At 33.9% G+C, this 20,693-nt stretch overlaps 1 protein-coding gene across 3 annotated transcripts; it reads left to right on the top strand.

The window, feature by feature from the left end:
* The first annotated feature begins 3,138 nt into the window (after window positions 1-3,138).
* Window positions 3,139-12,938, top strand: LOC116004781 (NAD(H) kinase 1). Of its 3 annotated transcripts, none has more exons than XM_031244949.1 (11): window positions 3,139-3,415; window positions 4,133-4,280; window positions 4,368-4,487; window positions 5,110-5,297; window positions 5,667-5,780; window positions 6,137-6,231; window positions 10,490-10,596; window positions 11,050-11,123; window positions 11,448-11,526; window positions 11,647-11,954; window positions 12,265-12,938. In XM_031244949.1, the coding sequence occupies exons 1-11, from the start codon at window positions 3,362-3,364 to the stop codon at window positions 12,574-12,576; spliced, it is 1,599 nt and encodes a 532-aa protein (XP_031100809.1). In that variant the 5' UTR covers window positions 3,139-3,361; the 3' UTR covers window positions 12,577-12,938. The 3 variants fall into 3 exon arrangements, with proteins under 3 accessions (XP_031100809.1, XP_031100808.1, XP_031100807.1); XM_031244948.1 differs by having other exon boundaries at window positions 3,140-3,403; window positions 5,098-5,297; XM_031244947.1 differs by having other exon boundaries at window positions 3,140-3,415; window positions 5,098-5,297.
* The last annotated feature ends 7,755 nt before the right edge of the window (window positions 12,939-20,693 follow it).

The raw sequence follows: 20,693 nt of genomic DNA, 5'->3' as shown, positions 1-20,693 counted from the left end.
GTTGACTTTTTGTATTTAGTTAATTACAATTTAATAAAACGAAAATCAATCAATTTACTAGACACTAGTATTAATAAATAGGAAAAAATATCAAATTATCTCCTAAGTCATTCAAATAGTGCAATTAGGTCTCCTAAGTAAAAAAAAAAAAAAGCTCCATCCACCTTTTCTAGACCTGTAAAATAGTGCAAATGAGTCCAAATCAACCTGTATAGCAGGTTAAGTCTTTCAAAATTTGACATGTGTCACTTTTAAAATATATATATTTTTAATTTTTAAAACTTTTAATTTATTTATTAAATTATTAAAGAAAAATAAAAAAAAATTAAAAAAAAAAAACTTAGCAAAACAGCCGGTGACTGCCTCGCCCACAAACAATCGTGGTTGTCCGACGAGGACAACCACGATTGTCAAATATGATGTCAAGATCTAGACCTCAAAAGTCTGGAACGAGGGCGGCGACGCCGCCATCGTTCCAAACGGCCATGGACAGCCATGGCTGTCTAGAGACGACCTTGGACATCTATGGTCGTCCATGGCCGTTTGGAACGAGGGCGGCGGCCATGGCCACCGCCCTCGTTCCAAGCTTTTGAAGTCCATATCTGGACTTCATGTTTGAGGTTCAAATCTAGACCTCATTTTTTACGGTTGTGGATGTCCTTGCCGGATAGCCATGACTGGCTGTCTTTGAACGAGACATTTTTTTTAATTATAAATTTATTTATTTATTTTTAATAATTTAATAAATAAATAAATAAAATTTAAAAATTAAAAGTGACACGTGTCAAATTTTAAAAGACTTAACTTGCTAAACATGTTTTTTTTTTGGACTCAATTGCACTATTTTATAGGTTTAGGGGATGTGAATGAAGCTTTTTTTTTTTTTTAATTTTATTTAGAGGACCTAATTGCACTATTTAAATAATTTAGGGGGCCAATTTAACCCATTTTCCTACTTAAATATGAAATTAATGATAACATATACTATTAAATGGATGGAAAATATATAAAGTAATACAATTTTTTTTTCATGTTTTTTCTCAACTACTAAGGTACTGTTTTTTTTTTTTCTTTTTTTTTTTGTGAATAAACTAAGGTACTGTTATTTGAATTGATTTCTGTATTAGGGCGTTAACGAGGTTGAAATACTTGAAATTGATCCTAGATTTTTTAAAAATAATATTGAAATTCAAATGATAAGTCACTATAATATTATAATACAAAATTATTTGTATCTAGAAGTATTTATTATTAGCATTCAAAAAAAAAGTATTTATTATTAATTATAGATAGATATAAAAGGCCAACTACCTTGTAATATGATATTAGGGTTTAGAAATGGGTTGACCGGGTGGTTATAGGTTTGAACCACCGTGGTGAGGACTTAGATTCTTTAGACGAAAAATGTTTGAGAAATTATAAAACAGATACTACATTATAAAATTAATATCCCCACTATCGGAGTTCGAACATGTGATGATTGTGATCACCCATTTGAATCATCGATTTGAACTAGAGACTTAAATGGGTGGTCATTGGTTTGAACCTCTGTGGTGGGGACTTAGATTCTTTGGGTGGAAAATGTTTGAAAAAGTATAGAATAGATACTACATTGTAAAATTAATGTCCCCACCATCGGAGTTTGAACATGTGATGGTTGTGATGACCCATTTGAACGGGGGGACTTAATTAGATTGTGATGAACCATTTGAACTGGGGGACTTAGATTCATTGGAATGATAATATTTGAGAAAGTATCCCAATACAGATACTACTTTGTAGTAATTAGTATCCTCACCTTCCTCACCTTAGTGTGAGGTTAGTTTGCTCCATTCGCATGGGTGTGGATTGAACTGCTAACCTCATACTTAAGGGACAAGTTGCTAAATCATCATGCCAATCATATTGGTTGTGACCACTCATTTTAGAATGGTAACAAAAGTACAATCGCATTACATAGTTGTTGGTCCTAATTATCAATTTATTATACATCATAAACATTATTGTATAAAAAAGGCATCAAATTCATATGACACCAACATTGTGTGAACTTTTCAAATTCAACAAGATGATTTTTAAAATTTAGCAATTTAGCAATAAATTAAAAGAGTTGTTCGGTGTGTAGAACATGATTTTCATATCAAAAAGTCACAAATTTAATTATTTTTAACACTATTTCGATCGAACTCATCACTATAATTTTTCTAAAATTGTTTACATTTTTTTTTACATAATTTATTATTAATTATAGATAGATATAAAAGGCCAACTACCATATAGTGTGATGATATCACGATTACAATTCTAAATGGGTGGTCACGTTTGAACCTTGGTGGTGGAGACTAGATTTTTTGGACGTAAAATATTTGAGAAAGTATAGGACATGTACTACATTGTAAAATTAATGTCCCCATCATCGGAGTTCGAACATGTGATAATTGTGATCACCCATTTGAAATGGGGGACTTATATTCTTTGGAACAAAAATGTTTGAGAAAGTATAAAACAGATATTACCTTGTAAAATCAATGTATCCACCATTGGTGTTCGAACATGTGACCACCATTTGGATTTTGGAATGGGGGACTTAGAGATTCTTTAGACTTAAAACATTTGAGAAAGTATAGAACAAATATTACCTTGTAAATCAATGTCTCCATCATCAGAACATATGACCACCTATTTTGAAATGGTAACAAAAGTACAATGACATTAAATAGAAGTTGGTCCTAACTATCAATTTATTATACATCATAAACATTATTGTATAAAAAAAGGCAACAAATTCATATGATACCAACATTGTGTGAACTTTTCAAATTGAACAAGATGATTTTTAAAATTTAGCAATAAATTAAAAGAGTTTTTGAGCGAATTGAACATAATTTTCGTATAAAAAAATTACAAATTTAATTATTTTTAAAATTATTTCAATTTGAACTCATCACAATAACTTTTTTTAAAATTATATACATTTTTTTTTACGTAGTTTATAAACTATTACACAAAAATAAATTTATTTAATTAGCACCCTTAAATAACAGTTGGGAGTTGACCTCTTCAGATAATTCACTCATTCAAGATGCGAGTACAGTAAACGACTACTGTGAAATTTGGGGTAGAAAACAAAAAAAGTATACTCTCTTTCTCTCACTAGATTCCGGACAACCGAATCAAATCCTGTCTCTGTCTTCTCTCTCTCTCTCTTCCCCATTTCCAACTGATAAAAATGGGAAGGCATCTCCATTCTTCTTTCAAGTTCTCCGTCGCTTAAGAAGCAGCTCTGGAGGCACACAGAGAAGCGGAAGAAACTGAGCGCCAAAAGTTTCAGTCTTCTGATCTTTCGCTCGTGTTTCGAACTATGCAACAGAGCTCCATGTCTCCAAGCAACTTCACCTCCAATGTATCCTCCCATGTCCGTATCTCTGATTTCCTTTGAGATATATATATCATTTTTACTTTCCTTTCGTTCATCGCTACCGTTATTCGTAGGATTAGGGTTTTATTCCGTGAATGAAATTTCCCAATTTTGCTGAATTGTTCACTGTTTGTGCTGATCATGGGTGGTTTGTAACTGTTTGATTTCCGTTTTTCTTGAAAATATACTTTTTTTGGGGGGGGCGTGTGTGTTTTGTTCTGATATTTTAGTCTTTTTATTTTCTGGGTTGATTGGGATCAATTGAATTTATTGGTTTGATGAGTGGTGGTTGGGAGCTTTGTATGATTATGTTAGTTGCTGATCAAATCTTTTCTGCTATGGAATGGGTAGGCTACTGGGAAAATGCTACATATCTCAACAAGGTGTACTCCATTTATATACTTCCTGATTATGATGGCTTGAAAAATTAAAAAAGTAAATTAAAAAAAAACAAACAAACAAACAAAGTGTATAAAATGGAGTAAAATTTGCCGGGACACTTAGGATAACTCTTAAATAAAATGTGAACTTGCTGCACATATAATTTCCTTTTTCTTGACAGTTATTTTGCCATTAATTACTGTGCAATTGCAGTGAATGCATTTCCAAATGGTTTTTGTGAGCAGTAGTGTTGTTGCTTTGTTACTTTGATTTATGCAATTTATTAACTTGAGTTGATACTGATTATACATTTATACTACTACCTGTAAATAGGGAAATGCAATCCTTTTCCAGACAGAGAATGGGCATAGTGAGTCACTTTCTCTCTTGAACTCAGAGAGGGCAGTACAGGAACTTATAGAGCAACCTCTTGTTGATGGAATTGATGATCATCTTATTGAGTTCTCTGAGGCTTTGAGAAGTATGTTATCTCATTATCATAAAAATAGGTAGTTAAAATATGCTACATAATATTAGAATCTAATATTTTAATTCTTCAATTTGTTAGCTGTTGCTAAAACATTGAGGCGAGCCGCAGAAGGAAAGGCTTCTGCTCAAGCTGAGGCCACTGAGTGGAAACGCAGATATGAACTAGAGAGGGAGCGTAATCAGCAGTTGGAGCAAAAAGGTATTATGCATATAATATTATCTTGCATCTGCAGAACAATGTAACATGTGCTTGTACATTAAATGATAAAATTCATTGATGACTTCTCTGTCTGCTATATATGCTCAATATTACTAATTCATAAGGAAGAAGTTCCACTTCTCTTCCTCAGTAATGGGCATTATTACATGAGTGGTCATTTTGATTTTTGATAATATTCTCTGCTAGGCTGTGCAAGTGATATATAGCCCATTTTGTTGACAATTAGGTTAATCTCTTCTTTCTCTACATGGATCGAGTTTAAGAAACACCAGAAATGGATGGATTGAGGATAAGCAACAACAGAAGAGGAGGTCCCTCAGAAATAAAGAAGAGCCACCTAACACTAATCAATGAAACAAAACCAGAAAGAAGTTGAATAGTGTCCAGAAACTAAATTAAATTCATGAATACTGATCCTCCTATCTTGTATTTTAATGCCCCAAAAGAGTTTCAAAACATTTGTTCTTGTTGTAGTGTTTTTCCCATGATGGGTAATAAGGTTGCTCTTTTTCATGTTCTGCTCTTTCAGAGGCAAGAATGTATCGTTTTACCAGAGTATTATTCTGAATTATGTTGACTTGATTTGCAGCATTGTTTTCAGAAAAGCATAATGCCGAGCATAAGGATGGAAGATTAAAACAGTTGGCAGACCAGCCTGTTCAATCAGATGGAACTGCTGAGAAATCTGAAAGGTGCTGTGCCGAGAATGGAATTTGCTCTCATGAAGTTCTTCGAAATGGGGAACCTGACTGTGATACCAATGTTCTCCCACGCAAAATGATGAGAAAGGTAGGTGCATTTTCTCTATGCCCAGTCAAGTAGTGTATTTTGGTTATTAGTCTCAAACTTTATCTCATAAGACACTTGAAATTCAAGAACTGGAACTATAGTTTTTACTTTCTAAAATCCATCTTCACTCAACTATGTTTAGAGCTGTTGTTATCATAAAAGATTTTCAGCTGTGATCTTGTCAACAAGCATAATGTTTTCCTTTTTGCAACTTTTGCTGATTATTTTGGCTGTTATTTTCTCAGAATATATTACTTGATAATATTGAGGTGTATATATATATATTATCTGTCTCCCTCTTTTCTTTGGTGTCTTGGCTTATGTAACACTAACTAATTTTTTATTTTTTTTTTTGTTGTTGAAAAACAGGCTTCATTTAAGTTATCATGGTGTTGCAAAGGAGAAAAAAGTAATCAGCATAAACATGATATTGTCTCTTTTGAAAAGGGGAATATAACTACTGCAGAACGCAGCAGCAAACAGGTTTTTTAATTCAACTCTCAATTGTTAAATTATTATATTGTTCTAATTGGTCAGTATTATACTGAGTAACTACTTTTTTTTTTTTTGTTTTTTAAAAATATGTTTTTGCTTGCTGTTTTACATATTGACAACAGACAAATTTAATACGGAGTATTAATTAGACTAGTTTTAGGGTTGTGCTGAAGCCTGAGTTTAGGTAGCTCCAATAAGTTGCTATTGGTACTTATTTTGTCCATTCCAATTGTTACCTTGTTCTGATTGTTTAGTATTCAAACTACTTTTACATGTTTTTGCCTTCTGTTTTCTTACTTTTTAACAACAGACAGAAACTTAATATGATCATATGCTCTTTACAGATTTCTTTGAAGTGGGAATCTCCCCCCCAAACAGTACTTATTTTGACAAAACCAAATTCAGCTGCTGTTCGTATGCTGTGCTTGGAAATGGTTAGGTATGACATATTGACATCAAAAGTTTTGTTCTTTTGTAACTTGTTGACCACCTGAAGTTTTATTCCAACATTATGGTGGACTAGGCTAATGTTTTCTTAAAGCCATAAATATTTGAAAATCATCCTCTGCAGTTCGAATACGCAAGTGCGAGCCTTGTTTCTTCTTTCTTATAGTTAACATGGTTGTGCATAGTTTGTGCTCCTCTTCTATGCATGCTTATACTTTTGTGCTTATCTGTTTCTTTTTGTCCCATATTGACATTTACTCTTTCCTCTGTGGGATATATGTGGTACACTGAAGTAACTTTGGGAAATTGATTGGAATGGAAAGATTATGAGATCTTGACAAAAATGGGAAAACTAGATTGGAAAATGCATTTGAATCGAAGTGTAAGAAATGCATTTCCTAAATGCGTTTGTGTTGGAGTAAAGAGCAGATGAAGAAGAAACAAACACAGATGACAGATTACAGTGAATGAAACCAACAAGGATACAGAAGAGTACCGTCCAGCTGGGATAATTCCTTGCCCAGCTACAATAGCTACTATTTCCTCAGAATTATTTGATGCCCTCCACACTAGGGGAGGCTCCTTATTTATACTCTTAAGGAAAATGCTTCTTACCCCTCCTAAATTTCCCCTTCCGTATTTCCCTTCCTGATGTGGCTCCTAATCATTGGGTGCCCATAATAGGCTAACCAACAACTAATTAAAAAAAAAAAAAGAACTTTAAACCAATCAAATGATGCCAAGTCAGGAGGTAAAAATGTAGGGAAAATCAATTAGGGGTGTATAGCATTGCTCATACTCTAATACCGTGTAGAAACTAAGTAACCAACATCAATTAAGCAATCTGTCTTCCCCTGATTTCTGCTTCCATCCCTTGAAATTACGCTTCATTTGTGTCCTGCAATTCTGGTGCTTAATTGCCTGGCTGATTTCCCTTTCAATTTGTGTCCTGATTTCCTTTCTTTCTTCGTGAATAAACAATCCAATGTTTTGGTGCTTTATCACTTCCGCCCACCCATGAAGCAGCCTTGTCCCAAGTTTGGAGTGAAGAAATTGACCTCGAAAATTAGATACATTCATCCGAGTGGCATCATCTTGTGGCCGGTTTCCCACTGTACCAAAATTTGGGGCACCCCATTCTGCTGATGAGTTGCAAGAATATCTTTAGGAATATAGCGTTGCAAGAATATCTTTAGGAATATAGCCTTGTTCATCTACTGCCATGTCCTCAGGAAGGTGATCACAGGGTGGTTGCCTGTAACCCTCCTCAGTTGAGATACAGCAAATACTTGGTGCACTCTAGTTGAAGTTGGTAGTGCCAGACTGTATGCAACCACACTTAACTTGTTCACAATAGTATATGGCCCATAGTACCACGGTCCACGGAGCGAGTTTTTGGTGTATGCAATGTTGGACCGATGATTGGCAATGTGGCTGGAGTTTCAGTAGGACCTTGACACCTTTCTCAAACTGCAAGTCCCGCCTCTTCGCATTCACCACTTTGGTCATACGGTGTTGTGCTCATTCCAAATTATAATGAAGTTGTCTTAGTAGCTCATTCCTATCATCTACCTTGAATTCTCCCGGTAAATATTGATGTAGTTTCTGAGGGGGTCGACCGTACACAGCTTGAAAGGGAGACAACCTGGCGGAGTTTTGAAATGAATATTGTGCCAATACTCAGCCCAACAATGAAGGTATAATCCCCATTGTTTGGGCTGTTCGTACGCTAAACACTGCAAATATTCTTCTAGGCATTGGTTAAGGACTTCAGGTTGTCCATCTGTTTGGGGATGGTAAGCACTATTCATCCGAAGCTTAGTACAGAGCTTCACAAAAAATTCCTTCCAGAAGTTGCTTAAAAAACAAAGTCTCGATCACTCACTATTGAACGTGGTACCCCGTGTAAACGGACAATCTCCTTGCAAAGAGGTTGGCTAGAGACTTAGCGGTGAATGGGTGTCGTAAGCTCACAAAATGGGCATATTTAGTGAAACGGTCAATGACGAGTCGACGACCCAAATGCAATCTAACCCATTAGATCGAGGTAGCCCGGTGATGACATGTATACTCGAAGTTGTGCAGGGATAATTCCTTGCCCAACTACAATATCTACTATTTCCTCAGAGAATTATTCGATGCCCTCCACACTAGTGGTGGCTCCTTATTTATACTCTAATACGGTGTAGAAATTAAGTAAACAACATCAATTAAGCAATCTGTCTTCTCCTGATTTCTGCTTCCATCTTCATTTGTGTCCTGCAATTCTGGTGCTTGATTGACTGGCTGATTTGCCTCTCCATTTGTGTCCTAATTTTCTTTCTTTCTTCGTGAATAAACAATCCCACATTTTGGTGCCTTATCACTTTGACATAATTGCAAAGCAAATTTCCTAGATATTTCTGAGAAGTAAATTTTATGTCAAACGTATTTTCCAAATGCGCTCGACATAAAATACACCGTATACCTGCATTTTGCGTTTATTTTATTATTATAATACCTGGTATTATTTTTTAATGCCAAACCATTTCCCAAATGCGTTTCCTTTAGTATTCTCTCAATATTCTTCTCTGATTCTCCCTATGCTTCTCCACTCCGTTGATGAATGGAGGACCACTTGTGAGGCTGAAGAAACTTGTGTGCAGTGCAGTAACTGAGATTATCTCCTTCACATATAAAAAAAATTCTGAAATCTATTCAAGGATATATCATATATGGGAATCTTGGGATACTAGTATCTGATAACAATTGAAGCTTTAGAATTTCCAAGAAATTCAAATACATTGAGGAACAAGCTGTAGTAGCTAAGAGGAAAAATCTATTGCCCGTATAAATTCTCAAATGTAAATAATTCGAGTCAACCATTTGATTTATTTGACAGAGAAGCAAAATGATGAAGAGAATACACTGAGAAAAGTGGAGAAGCAGAGGCAGAATCAGAGAAGAATACTGAGGGAATATGGAGGAATAATTTCTATGGTCAAACACATTTGAGAAATGCCTTTGGCATTAAAAGATACAAAATAAAAAATAAACCCTAAATACCGATACATGGTATATTTTTGGGAATTAAATTTTATGTTAACGCATTTCCCAAATGCGTTTGAATGAAATTACTTCCTAGAAATATCTAGGAAATTGGTTTTTAAATTTTGTCGAACGCAATCCCCAAATGTGTTTCTAACATACTTTGACTCAAAACGCATTTCCCAAACTAGTTTTGTCCATTTTTATCCATATTTTAAAAGTTTCCTGTTTTTGTTCGTGCCTCACCAAATCTTCCCATTTTAGTCAATTTCCCTAGAAACTTCTCCTCTAACAAAAATGTATGTTCCGCATTCTCTATGTCTCTCTTTCTTCCTTCAAAGGTTGATTTCCACCATTGAGTGGGGACTTGGCTGTTTGTAAAATTTCTCCACTGCAGTAAGAACATGCAGATAGCCAGATAGTCTTGTTTCTTCTAACAGTAAACATGGTTGTGCATGGGTTGCACTCCTTTTTTTTATTTTTATTTTTTATATATGCTTATTACTTTTGTGCTTGACTGTTTCTTTTTTTGTACCACATTAGCAGTTACTCTTTCCCCTGTGGAGTATATGGAAAAGTACTTTTTACCTATAAAAAGACATCTTTGTCTCTTTATCTTTCTTCATCAAATGGTTGATTTCCTCTGGAAGAAGTGGAGAGCTTGATGAAATGCCTTTAGAATACTTACAGCACCTTTTTTCTCTGTGCTTTGTAGGCTAGGGTAGGATCTAAAAAAACCCAAATGATTGATACCAAGTATGTTACATAGGTTTCTTTTACAAATATGAATAATGTTATAAACTCCTGCCATGTAACCAAACTGTCTTTGTGATATTAATTTCAAGTCATTAAAACAGAGTTATTGGGTGCGAAATGAGAGAACGGATGTAGAGAGGCAAATGGATGACATTCAGACTCCCCTTTTTCACACTTTTTTTTTTTTTTAAATAGTTTGGGGTTTGTTGGCATCATACACAGATTTCTCTTAGTTCAATTTTAATTCCATCAAATTGTTGCCCACTAATGGGAAGCAAAGGGTGCTCACAACTCACAGAGCATTTTCACCATTTGGTCTTAAATGTGGGGGAGTGTATCCCTCTCTGACGCATGCACAGAGTAAAACTAAAAGGGCTGTGTTTCTGTTTAAATTCTTGTGCAGTTTTAATTGGTGCTATCTGGCTTTCAGTCTATTCAAGCTGTATAATGTTTTGTTTGGATTTCAGATGGTTGAAGGAGCAGAAAAATTTGAACATTTTTGTTGAACCACGAGTAAGAGCTGAACTTTTATCAGAGTTATCGTACTACAACTTTGTACAGACATGGGAGGATGGTAAGTTCTATGATCTGTTAAATTTTAGTGTTGAAAAATTGTCTTAAAAAAAGTAAATAAAGATAATATTAACTCTGTAATTGATGTTTCTTCTGCCAATTTATATATCTATTTATACCCAAACCCAATAGCATCCACAGTTATTGTGATAAAAATACTGGCTGAGAACTGCAAAGAATTTCCGTTTATTGAGCTGAAGGATTCACTCACGTAAACTGCCAATCAGTTGCAACAAACTTTACAAAAGGCAATTTAGGAATACTCTTAACTATTCCAAGACAAAAAACATCATACCTTCTCTTTGTAGTTCTTTAGGTCAGTAGTTGTAATGATTTTTCTGCACTTGATAGATGTTTGCTGTCATTCTATGTCATACATTGCAGTTGAAAGTTGTTGTCCTGAGTTGTGTTAAAGCATTGATAAAAGTGATCTTATTTGTGCTTGTTACTCCAGACGAGGAGATTCTGCTTCTGCACACCAAAGTTGATCTTGTTGTAACTCTTGGTGGAGATGGGACTGTCCTTTGGGTATGTGGCTGATGCACTGACTTTTGTCTTTTCCTTCTCATGGAACTGTTTGAAGCACTAAAACAATCGTTCCCTTAATATCTCTAGTTCATCTAGCATTTTGGCTTTCTTGTTTGTGTGTGTGTGTGTTTACGCGTTAGGTATTATTAATCTATATATGTGGACAAAAGACTTCATTCGCAAATTTTGTGCTGCCTACTTTGTTAACTCTGTTGTGCTACCTAAGCTTCAAAAGAAATTCTATTATTATTATTATTATTATTATTATTTTTAGCTGTTATCATTTTCTCCTCTGATATGGACTATGGTCTGAATTGCATGCAGGCAGCATCAATGTTCAAAGGCCCTGTTCCACCAGTTGTTTCATTTTCTTTAGGCTCTCTGGGCTTCATGACCCCTTTCTGTATCCTTGTCTAATTTTTGAAGCAAAGACATTAAAGTTGTTGTGACTTACATATATAAGCTAAGCTACAGCTACAGAAATATTCGACCTTGTGTTTCCAGTTACCTTAACATCTTTTAGATAGCGAACATTATAGGCAATACTTAAGTTCAATTCTTCGAGGTCCCATTAACATCACATTAAGGCATCGACTGCAATGCCATGTGATCCGAGATACTGCTAAAAATGAATTTGAAACAGAAGGGCCTATGCTTGTTCTCAATGAGGTTACGATTGACCGTGGGATTTCATCATTTCTCACAAACCTAGAATGTTATTGTGACAACTCATTTGTCACCTGTGTACAAGGGGATGGTTTAATTTTGTCTACGACATCTGGAAGCACTGCCTATTCACTTGCAGCAGGAGGGTCTATGGTTCATCCTCAGGTATACCCACTTCCAACTATATATTGGTTGTGTTGTGCATGCTTTACTCTGTTGCTTCTTGTTAGCTTTGCATGAATACACTCGGAAATGATTTTCTTCAAGGGTGGAAAATATCTTTCTTAGCTTGAATAGGTTGAATTTTTGTTATAAGCTCTTTCTATTTTGTTTCACCAGTTAATAACAAAAACAATAATGATGATAGAACATGAAAGTTAAAAATGATCCTCTGGAGGATTACTGTGTGATTGTTTAGACATTCTCGTCTGTACTGCAAAATCCATTTTGAGTATTTATATCTATCTGATTCCAGGTACCTGGCATCCTGTTTACACCAATCTGCCCGCATTCCCTATCCTTCAGGCCTCTGATCTTACCTGAGCACGTGACCATTCGAGTGGTGGTGCCATTCAATAGCAGGGGCCATGCTTGGGCATCATTTGATGGCAAAGACAGAAAACGACTGGCACCCGGAGATGCACTTATCTGTAGCATGGCACCTTGGCCCGTCCCAACTGCTTGTCAAGTTGATTCAACCACTGACTTCTTACGTAGCATCCATGACGGCCTCCATTGGAACCTGAGGAAGACGCAATCTTTTGATGGCCCTCGGGAATCTCTTTGAACTTTCAAGTATGCTGTCATATGAAAGCGCTAGGGTTCTACCTGTTGAGTAACGCAGAAAATTGGTAGTATTATCTGACATCACTCCGTCAGACTATCCTCTTATATATATATATAGTGTAACTTAAACAGGAGCATAACAACAGTAAAAGAAGCTGAAGTTAATTTGTAGTAGTCTAGTAGGGTTATTACATAGCTGTGCCATTCTGCAACTTCCTTGCCTTGGCATAATTAATATTTGTACAAGTTTTTACATCTTTTTGGTTTGGGTGTGTAGAAATTAATAGATTGGAGCAAGACTAAATTATTTAATTACTGTACTTTTTAACAAGTGAAATAAGGAATATTTACAGTGCTGAAGAATACCCGTATTTTTTTACAAGCCTATAAGGTATAATAGGTTATATTAGATACGGTTAACTCCAGCTCTTATATTGGTATAACTCTGTGTTTGGTTTGCACATGGAATCAGAATTGGAATGAGAATCAGAATCGGAATGAGAATCAAATACTTGGTAATGGTAATAGTAATGAGATTTGGTGAAAGTATTTTGCATGTTTGGTAATAAGATAGAATTGGAATGATTATTGGTGTTTGGTTATGTATGATCCTAATGGGAATAAATGTTTTAAAAATACTAAGAACAAAAAATCAATTAAGATAATTTGTTTTAGGCTAAAGTGTCATCCCGCATCATGAACCATAAGCCATTCTTCAAGCCGCACCTAGAACTTTTTGTAGGTTTCCAGGTTACTATGATGACATGGTACAGGTAATTAGCTGATGTGAACCTTTTTTTAAGTCAATCCTAAATTTTTAAGTTGAACACCCAGAATCAAAGATCGTCGTCTTCCTCATTAGTTTATTCGTATCCTCGTACTCATTTGAGATTTCATCTCCCACAACAACGTTGTTATATCGCCCCAGGAACGTCGCCCCGCCATCTTCTCCCTTCCATGAATCTCTAGTCCCGGAGATTGACGTTCAGATGCTGTAGCAGTGCGAGTCTCGGTGGCCTTGCTCCTGGTAATTCATTTTCTCTCTCTCTCTCTCTCTTTTTGAGAATATTTTCTCTCTTTTTCTGTTTTCATGAATTTTCTTTTTTTGGGATTTGAATTATCTTTAATCCAAAATATTTTCTTACTTTATTATTATTAGTTGTTTAAACCAATTTTAATTCGAGTATTAGGAATTTATGATGAATAAGTTAAATAGATTGGGCGATAAAAGCTGGATTTTGCAGGTGAGAATGAGAGTAAAACCATTCTAGATGCTCTGTTCTTGGGGAAGGCTATAGGGGAAGCTCTTAGTGAGCGTGTAGAGTCTACACTGGGAAATTTTTAAGTACTATTGGGAGGTTGCAAGCTGAACAACAGAAAATTGAACTTGGGTGAAATTAATTGCAGGCATGCAGAACATTACTGTAAAATGATGGATCCTAGGAACTGGATGATTCAGAACCTGAAGATTCCAGCATTACTTTCTCAGATTCATCAGACATTTGAGCATAGTAATCTGGTGAGGAAAGAGCATGTGATATAATACTACTTGGCTCATCTTGATGTAACAGTGAGTCCAGAATTGCAGAGCTCTTCTCAGAAGCTGCAGCCTGGTTGAGCTGGTTTTTCCCTCGCTCTTGATCGCTTTCGTTGTTGATGGTTGAGCTAGAAGTCTAGAACAATGGAAAACTCTATATATATATATATAACCCTCCCCATGACTTGAACTTGCAACCTGTGTCATGCGAACTGGCAATGTGTAGCAAACGTTGTTCAAATATTATTATTTTTTCTTGTGTAAGTAAATAAATATATGTATTAATTAGTAATTATAAAAGTATGCAGTGCTAGATAGAACTGGACGAAGCAGTAAGTATGAGCTTTACGTTAGGTACATGCAGGAAAAGAAGGAAAAAGATTGTTTACGTACCCGGTTGGCTGGCTGGAGGTGTTAGAAGAAAAAAATGTCCATGTCAGCATAGATTACGGTAACTTGTAGGTAACCTGCAAAAAGTTCTAGGCGAAAAAATTTTAATGGTTTGGAGATCTAATAATCACTTATGAAAGAGTAGGATGCGGCATGAAGAATGGCTTATGGTTCATGGTGCGGATGGCACTTTAGCCTTTGTTTTAATATAAAGATATCCAAAGCACCAATCTATACTATTAATAAAAACAATATCCTCAACTTTAACTTCTCGCCCAATGCACTCCTATACTATTAAGGATTGCCTAATATTGAAAAATATGGTAATACAATTCCTATTCGTAATAAAATTGTACATTAAAATATGGTAATATAATTTCTAATAAAATATATTCTTCCCTACACTCCTATACTATTATGGATTGCGTAATATTGAAAAATATGGTAATACAATTCTTATTCGTAATAAAATTGTACATTAAAATATGGTAATATAATTTCTAATAAAATATATTCTTCCCTACGTTTCTGTTCATAATACAATTCCAGATTAAAATTATTAATCGTAATAATACAGTACATATATTTCCCTGCAATGTAATCTATACTATTAATAAAAACAATATCCTTAACTTTAATTTCTCGCCCAAAACACTCCTATATTATTAAGGTTTGCATAATATTGTAAAATATAGTAATCTATCTATACTTAGGGGTGTGCATTCGGTTAACCGAACCGAATTAACCGAAATTTTAAAACCTTTAACCATTAACCGAACCGAAGTATGTGTTACCGAATTAACCGAACCGAAATTTTTTTTCGGTTAACCGATTAACCGAACTTTTTTAACCTAAAATATAAAATTCTAAAAATAACACCTAAAATAATAAATCCAATTAAAATAAAATACAAACCACCCATAACTTCAACTATTCAAACATCCATAACTTCAAATCTTCAATCTAATTAGTATTTAGTATTTATATTTAATTATTTATCTATATATATATAAATTCGGTTAACCGTTCGGTTAATTCGGTTAACCGACCTTTCGAACCGAATTAACCGTTAACCGAAATTTCAAGATTCCTTTAACCATTAACCGAACCGAATTTTTCGGTTCGGTTAATGGTTAACCGAAATTTTTCGGTTCGGTCGGTTAACCGAAATTTTTCGGTAAATTGCACACCCCTATCTATACTATATATTCTATCCATACTTCTATACTATCTATACTATATATAAAAACAAAATCCTCACTTTAAGCTTCCCGCCCAAAACAGTCTACAATATTTAGGATGCGATTATTTCCAATTTTCCTATTCGTTGTACAATTCTATATTACAATTCCTATCGTACTACAATTCTACATTACAATTCCTATTGTACTACAATTCTATATTACAATTCCGATCATACTACAATTCTATCATAATAAGATACAACCTTATATAAATCCCTAATCCTATACTGCGAACTTTGAAACGCAGTGCAATTATTCCAGACCTCCTCACTGTCAAATCTGCAAATTATGTTGTTGCGCCTGTTTTCTTTCAATTCTACAAATCGAAAACAATTTTCTTTTTTCACTAATGGAGCCTGTTTTTGTCTTCGATTGATTCGTTGTTAGTGGTCCCGGGAATATCAACATTCCGCAGTCAACCAACATACAGTGGAGTGCCTACTCCATGACTCCCAAGTAATGTTTCCAAAATTAAATATAGAGTTATATTATAAACTCAATAATTTTGTAAAAGAATGTAGTGTTATTACTTTATTTGATGGCATAGTTAGTGCAATGAAAAGGACATGTGATATACCAAACATATGTTGGTACGGGATCATTCGAAAACATCTATACTATATATAAAAGTAATATCCTCCTATTTAATTTTTCCGCTCAAATTTTTGTAGTCAATTAATTAAATATTTTATTGGTCAAATAATTAATAAAGCTTATTTGGTAAGAAAATGTAAAATGAAAATTAACTAATATCCATTAATTGGTAATATTATTTCTATATTCACATATCAAGACTATTAATAAAAGTAAAATCCTCCCCTTCAAATTTCCTGCACAAAATAATATTATTAATTAATTGGTAAAAAATTAATAACGTTTTATTCGTAACAAAATTTTATTTACCAAATTCTCATAATAATGAAACCATTATAATTGTGAGAATAATGAAAACAAAATCTGCGTAATTTTACAAGAAAAAATAATTTATTAATTATTATTTACACCAATAATAATAATTCAACTAATTATCTATACTTCTATATCTATACTACTATCAATTAAAATAAAATCATTCTTTGTGAAATTTCCGGCCAAATAATAGTAATAGTAGAGATAAAATGAAAAAGAAAACTGATTTTACTAATTGATTGAAAATATAAAAAGATCCTAATAGAAAAAGAAACATTATGAGCCCACAGTAAACAATAACAAAATATACAAAAATAACATTACTAAGGAAACGATGACTCAAATATAGAAAGAAGGTAAAAATAAATCTTTTTCTGTCAAAAGAGATTTTCGAAATAGAAATGAGTCGCAATTCCCACGAGAGAGGCCCAGTCATTGCCTGATTTATGCCCAAACTTGGTTGGAGAATAGGCAGTGAAAGTTGGGTTAAATTTTGAGTATTGACAATTCAAGTGGGTCCAATGCAGTATGAAGATAATAGAATGAGCTGAAGTAATTATTTATTTTGTATTCACGTTCCATTTGACCATAAAGCGAGAGAGATAAACTGCACCCACCGCTTGACAGTCAATCGTTATATCGTGGAACAGGGCCCATAGTGCACTGTAGACCTTGGTCCGAAATGACGCCGTTTCGATATTAGTGGAGGCGGACACGAAGTCTCCAGAGAATTCATTATCTATAATACACACAATCTTTATCTAGAATACACAGAACATTTGTCCAGAATACACAGAACGTTGACACAAAATATATAAAACTCATCCTCCTAACATTCGAATGCACAAACTCATCCTCTAAGGAGTAAAATATCTTATTTATTCTTTACATGGTTTAATCAAGGGGAATAACTAATTATCATTGCTGGAATTACCATTTCCACTTTTGAATTGACAATTGATTACTGGAATGTTCCAGTTCACTGGAACAAATTCCTGTGAACTGGAATGTTGCATTCCAGTTCTGAGTTCGGTTTCTTTTCCACTTATTGCCTATTTGTCATGGATCCAATTGAAGATATGCTAAACTGGACCAATATTATTGAAGAAACAAAGGCTAAAATTGCAACTTTAGAAGAAATGCTTGAAGATGCTGAGAAGGTTTTAGCTGATTTTATCATTGACACGTATAAATGGCCTGCTGAAATGCTTAAAGATGCTGAGAAGGTTTTAGCTGATTTTATCATTGACACATATAAATGGCCTGCTTTTTGAAGTGGATGGCTTGCTTCGTATGGTATCCTCCTTGGACCAGAGGATGCTGCTCCTCCACCAGCCCACCTACTCCATCACCCCACCTACTCCATCACCATCTCCAAACTCACTTGCTCTACCCTATTCCCCGGACATTCAGAGTTTGAAGGAAGGAGTAAGACAGAAGCAGTGCGTAGAGGAATTTGATGCATACGTGAGAGAGTTGGAAGCAAAATTAAACGAAAATACTCAAAATGACCGCTACTGAAGATATTGTATCCAAACTTGTGCAGGCTGGAAGCTTTGTGAAGAATGTTGTTGGGATATTACTATAGCTTTAATGACCGCTACTGAAGATATTGTATCCAAACTTGTGCAGGCTGGAAGCTTTGTGAAGAATGTTGTTTGGGATATTACTATAGCTTTAGATATGCTTTAGAACAGGACTTAAGATTGCATAATGTCACAGACTCGTTTTTCCCTAATAATGTCTCCTGCGGCCTTACTATATTTTCCCTCAAATAGCTAAGTTAGCCTCGTTCCTCCTATATTTTCCCTTAAATAGCTAAGTCAAGAAATGAGCCCATGAGGGGTATTTATACCCATTCCACCTCCTCAATGGATGGTGGAGATTGATTTTATTCTACGGCTATAATTGCTTCTATAGAATCCTTCAAAACAATCTCTACACACTTGAGGATTCCATAATATTTTAGAATGTTTTATGGATCTCTACTACCTCTAAGAGTTATGTATATGATTCTAGATTATTCTACCAACTATGGGAACTTATGTACAACTCCTAGAAAGGTCCAGAAGGATGTAGCAAACCTCGGCAAAGTGTTCCATGTGTCTCGAAAATGTATAGGAAAGTGCCCTGCGCGTTATAATAAGGCCAAGAAAATGCAATTCCTGACAGGTTTATCTTCTTTTTGTACACCAATGGTGCTTTCAAGTGCATTTTTGCTAGTGACAAGTGTATATACATACTCTCTGCATATTGTTGTTGAATGGTTCTTTAGCACATGACTTAAATTTTGATGTTGTTGGAGATACTATAAACATGTTTTGTTGCTTGAAAGCTTCTGATTTTGATTGATAGCCATGCATCTTAGTAGCATGCATAGAGAATTAAGTCCAGTTTCTAGTGTATTTGGATGACCTGAACCAAACGGCCCCTAAGTGTTATATGTTATTAATTCATTAATTAAAAAGAATTAATATTTTGGTTTGATATTATTTTCTTATTCCATGTATATTTATAATTTTTATGAAGATGTTACAATAACATGTGTAAAAATGTTATATTTCAAGAATATAAATTAATACGGAGTGTGTATATTTACTTCACAGTATGCTCCCCATTGCGACTACGACATGTCGACATCCCCAAAAACTCCATCTTGCACGTCAACGTGTGGGCCGTAGCTCGCGATCCAGGCGTGTGGAAGGAGCCTCTGGAATTCCGACCTGAACGGTTCGTGGAGGAGGATGTGGACACGAAGGAGACTAATATCTTTCACATTTTCAATGGTCGAAAGAAACAAATCAAATTAAGTAAATATTATTATATTTTAATTTTTACCATAATAAAAGATCATAGAAAACTATTAATTGGTAATATTATTTCTATATTCACATATCAAGACTATTAATAAAAGTAAAATCCTCCCCTTCAAATTTCCTGCACAAAATAATATTATTAATTAATTGGTAAAAAATTAATAACGTTTTATTCGTAACAAAATTTTATTTACCAAATTCTCATAATAATGAAACCATTATAATTGTGAGAATAATGAAAACAAAATCTGCGTAATTTTACAAGAAAAAATAATTTATTAATTATTATTTACACCAATAATAATAATTCAACTAATTATCTATACTTCTATATCTATACTACTATCAATTAAAATAAAATCATTCTTTGTGAAATTCCGGGCCAAATAATAGTAATAGTAGAGATAAAATGGAAAAGAAAACTGATTTTACTAATTGATTGAAAATATAAAAAGATCCTAATAGAAAAGGAAACATAAATTAGGCAAATTGAAAAAGGGAAAGGATATTACTAATTGACTGAAAATTATTTAAAAACATTAAAAAAAAATTAATTACACTTTTCTTTTGAAAACTTTAAATTGTTTAAACTTTAAAAAAATTAACTAAAAATGGGTTGTTAGATTTTTTATACTAATTAAAATTAGTTCATTCACATATGGAAGAAGAAAAAACTAAATGCGATATGGTGAAAATGAATATACTTAAGGTATAAAAGTATAATTGCACATATATTAGTGTAATATCTGTTCATAATTACTTTCTCAACCTACTGAAGCACAAAAAGTCAACATTGCCTCCACTGAGACTCAAACCCACCCCCTTCCCTTTCCATATGGGAGTGCAACCGGGTGCTATTAGATCATAAGGTCTTGGCATTATGGTAATTAAGCTAAACATTGATCGTTGAATTTATTTTTATAATAAATATAATTAAATTATTTCTCATTTTCCATATTTATTTTAGTAATAATATAATTACATAAGTCATATTATATATCGATCTTTTTAAGATAATTGTTAACAAACAAGTCATATATTATTCAATTAATTGAGTAATACTTTTGCACTAATCTTATAATCAAATAAATGTATACGTTCAATATTAGAATTATTTTATAATTTCATCTTTATTTTTATTATCTAACTATATAATAAAAAATTTATCCGTGCATCGCATTGGGTAATTGGACAATTATTTGCTCTAATTCAAGCAAGAAAA

This window comes from Ipomoea triloba, chromosome 14, assembly GCF_003576645.1.
Source record: "Ipomoea triloba cultivar NCNSP0323 chromosome 14, ASM357664v1".
In the NCBI taxonomy this organism is placed as follows: Eukaryota; Viridiplantae; Streptophyta; class Magnoliopsida; order Solanales; family Convolvulaceae; genus Ipomoea; species Ipomoea triloba.
This window is presented reverse-complemented; position numbering and strand designations above follow the sequence as displayed.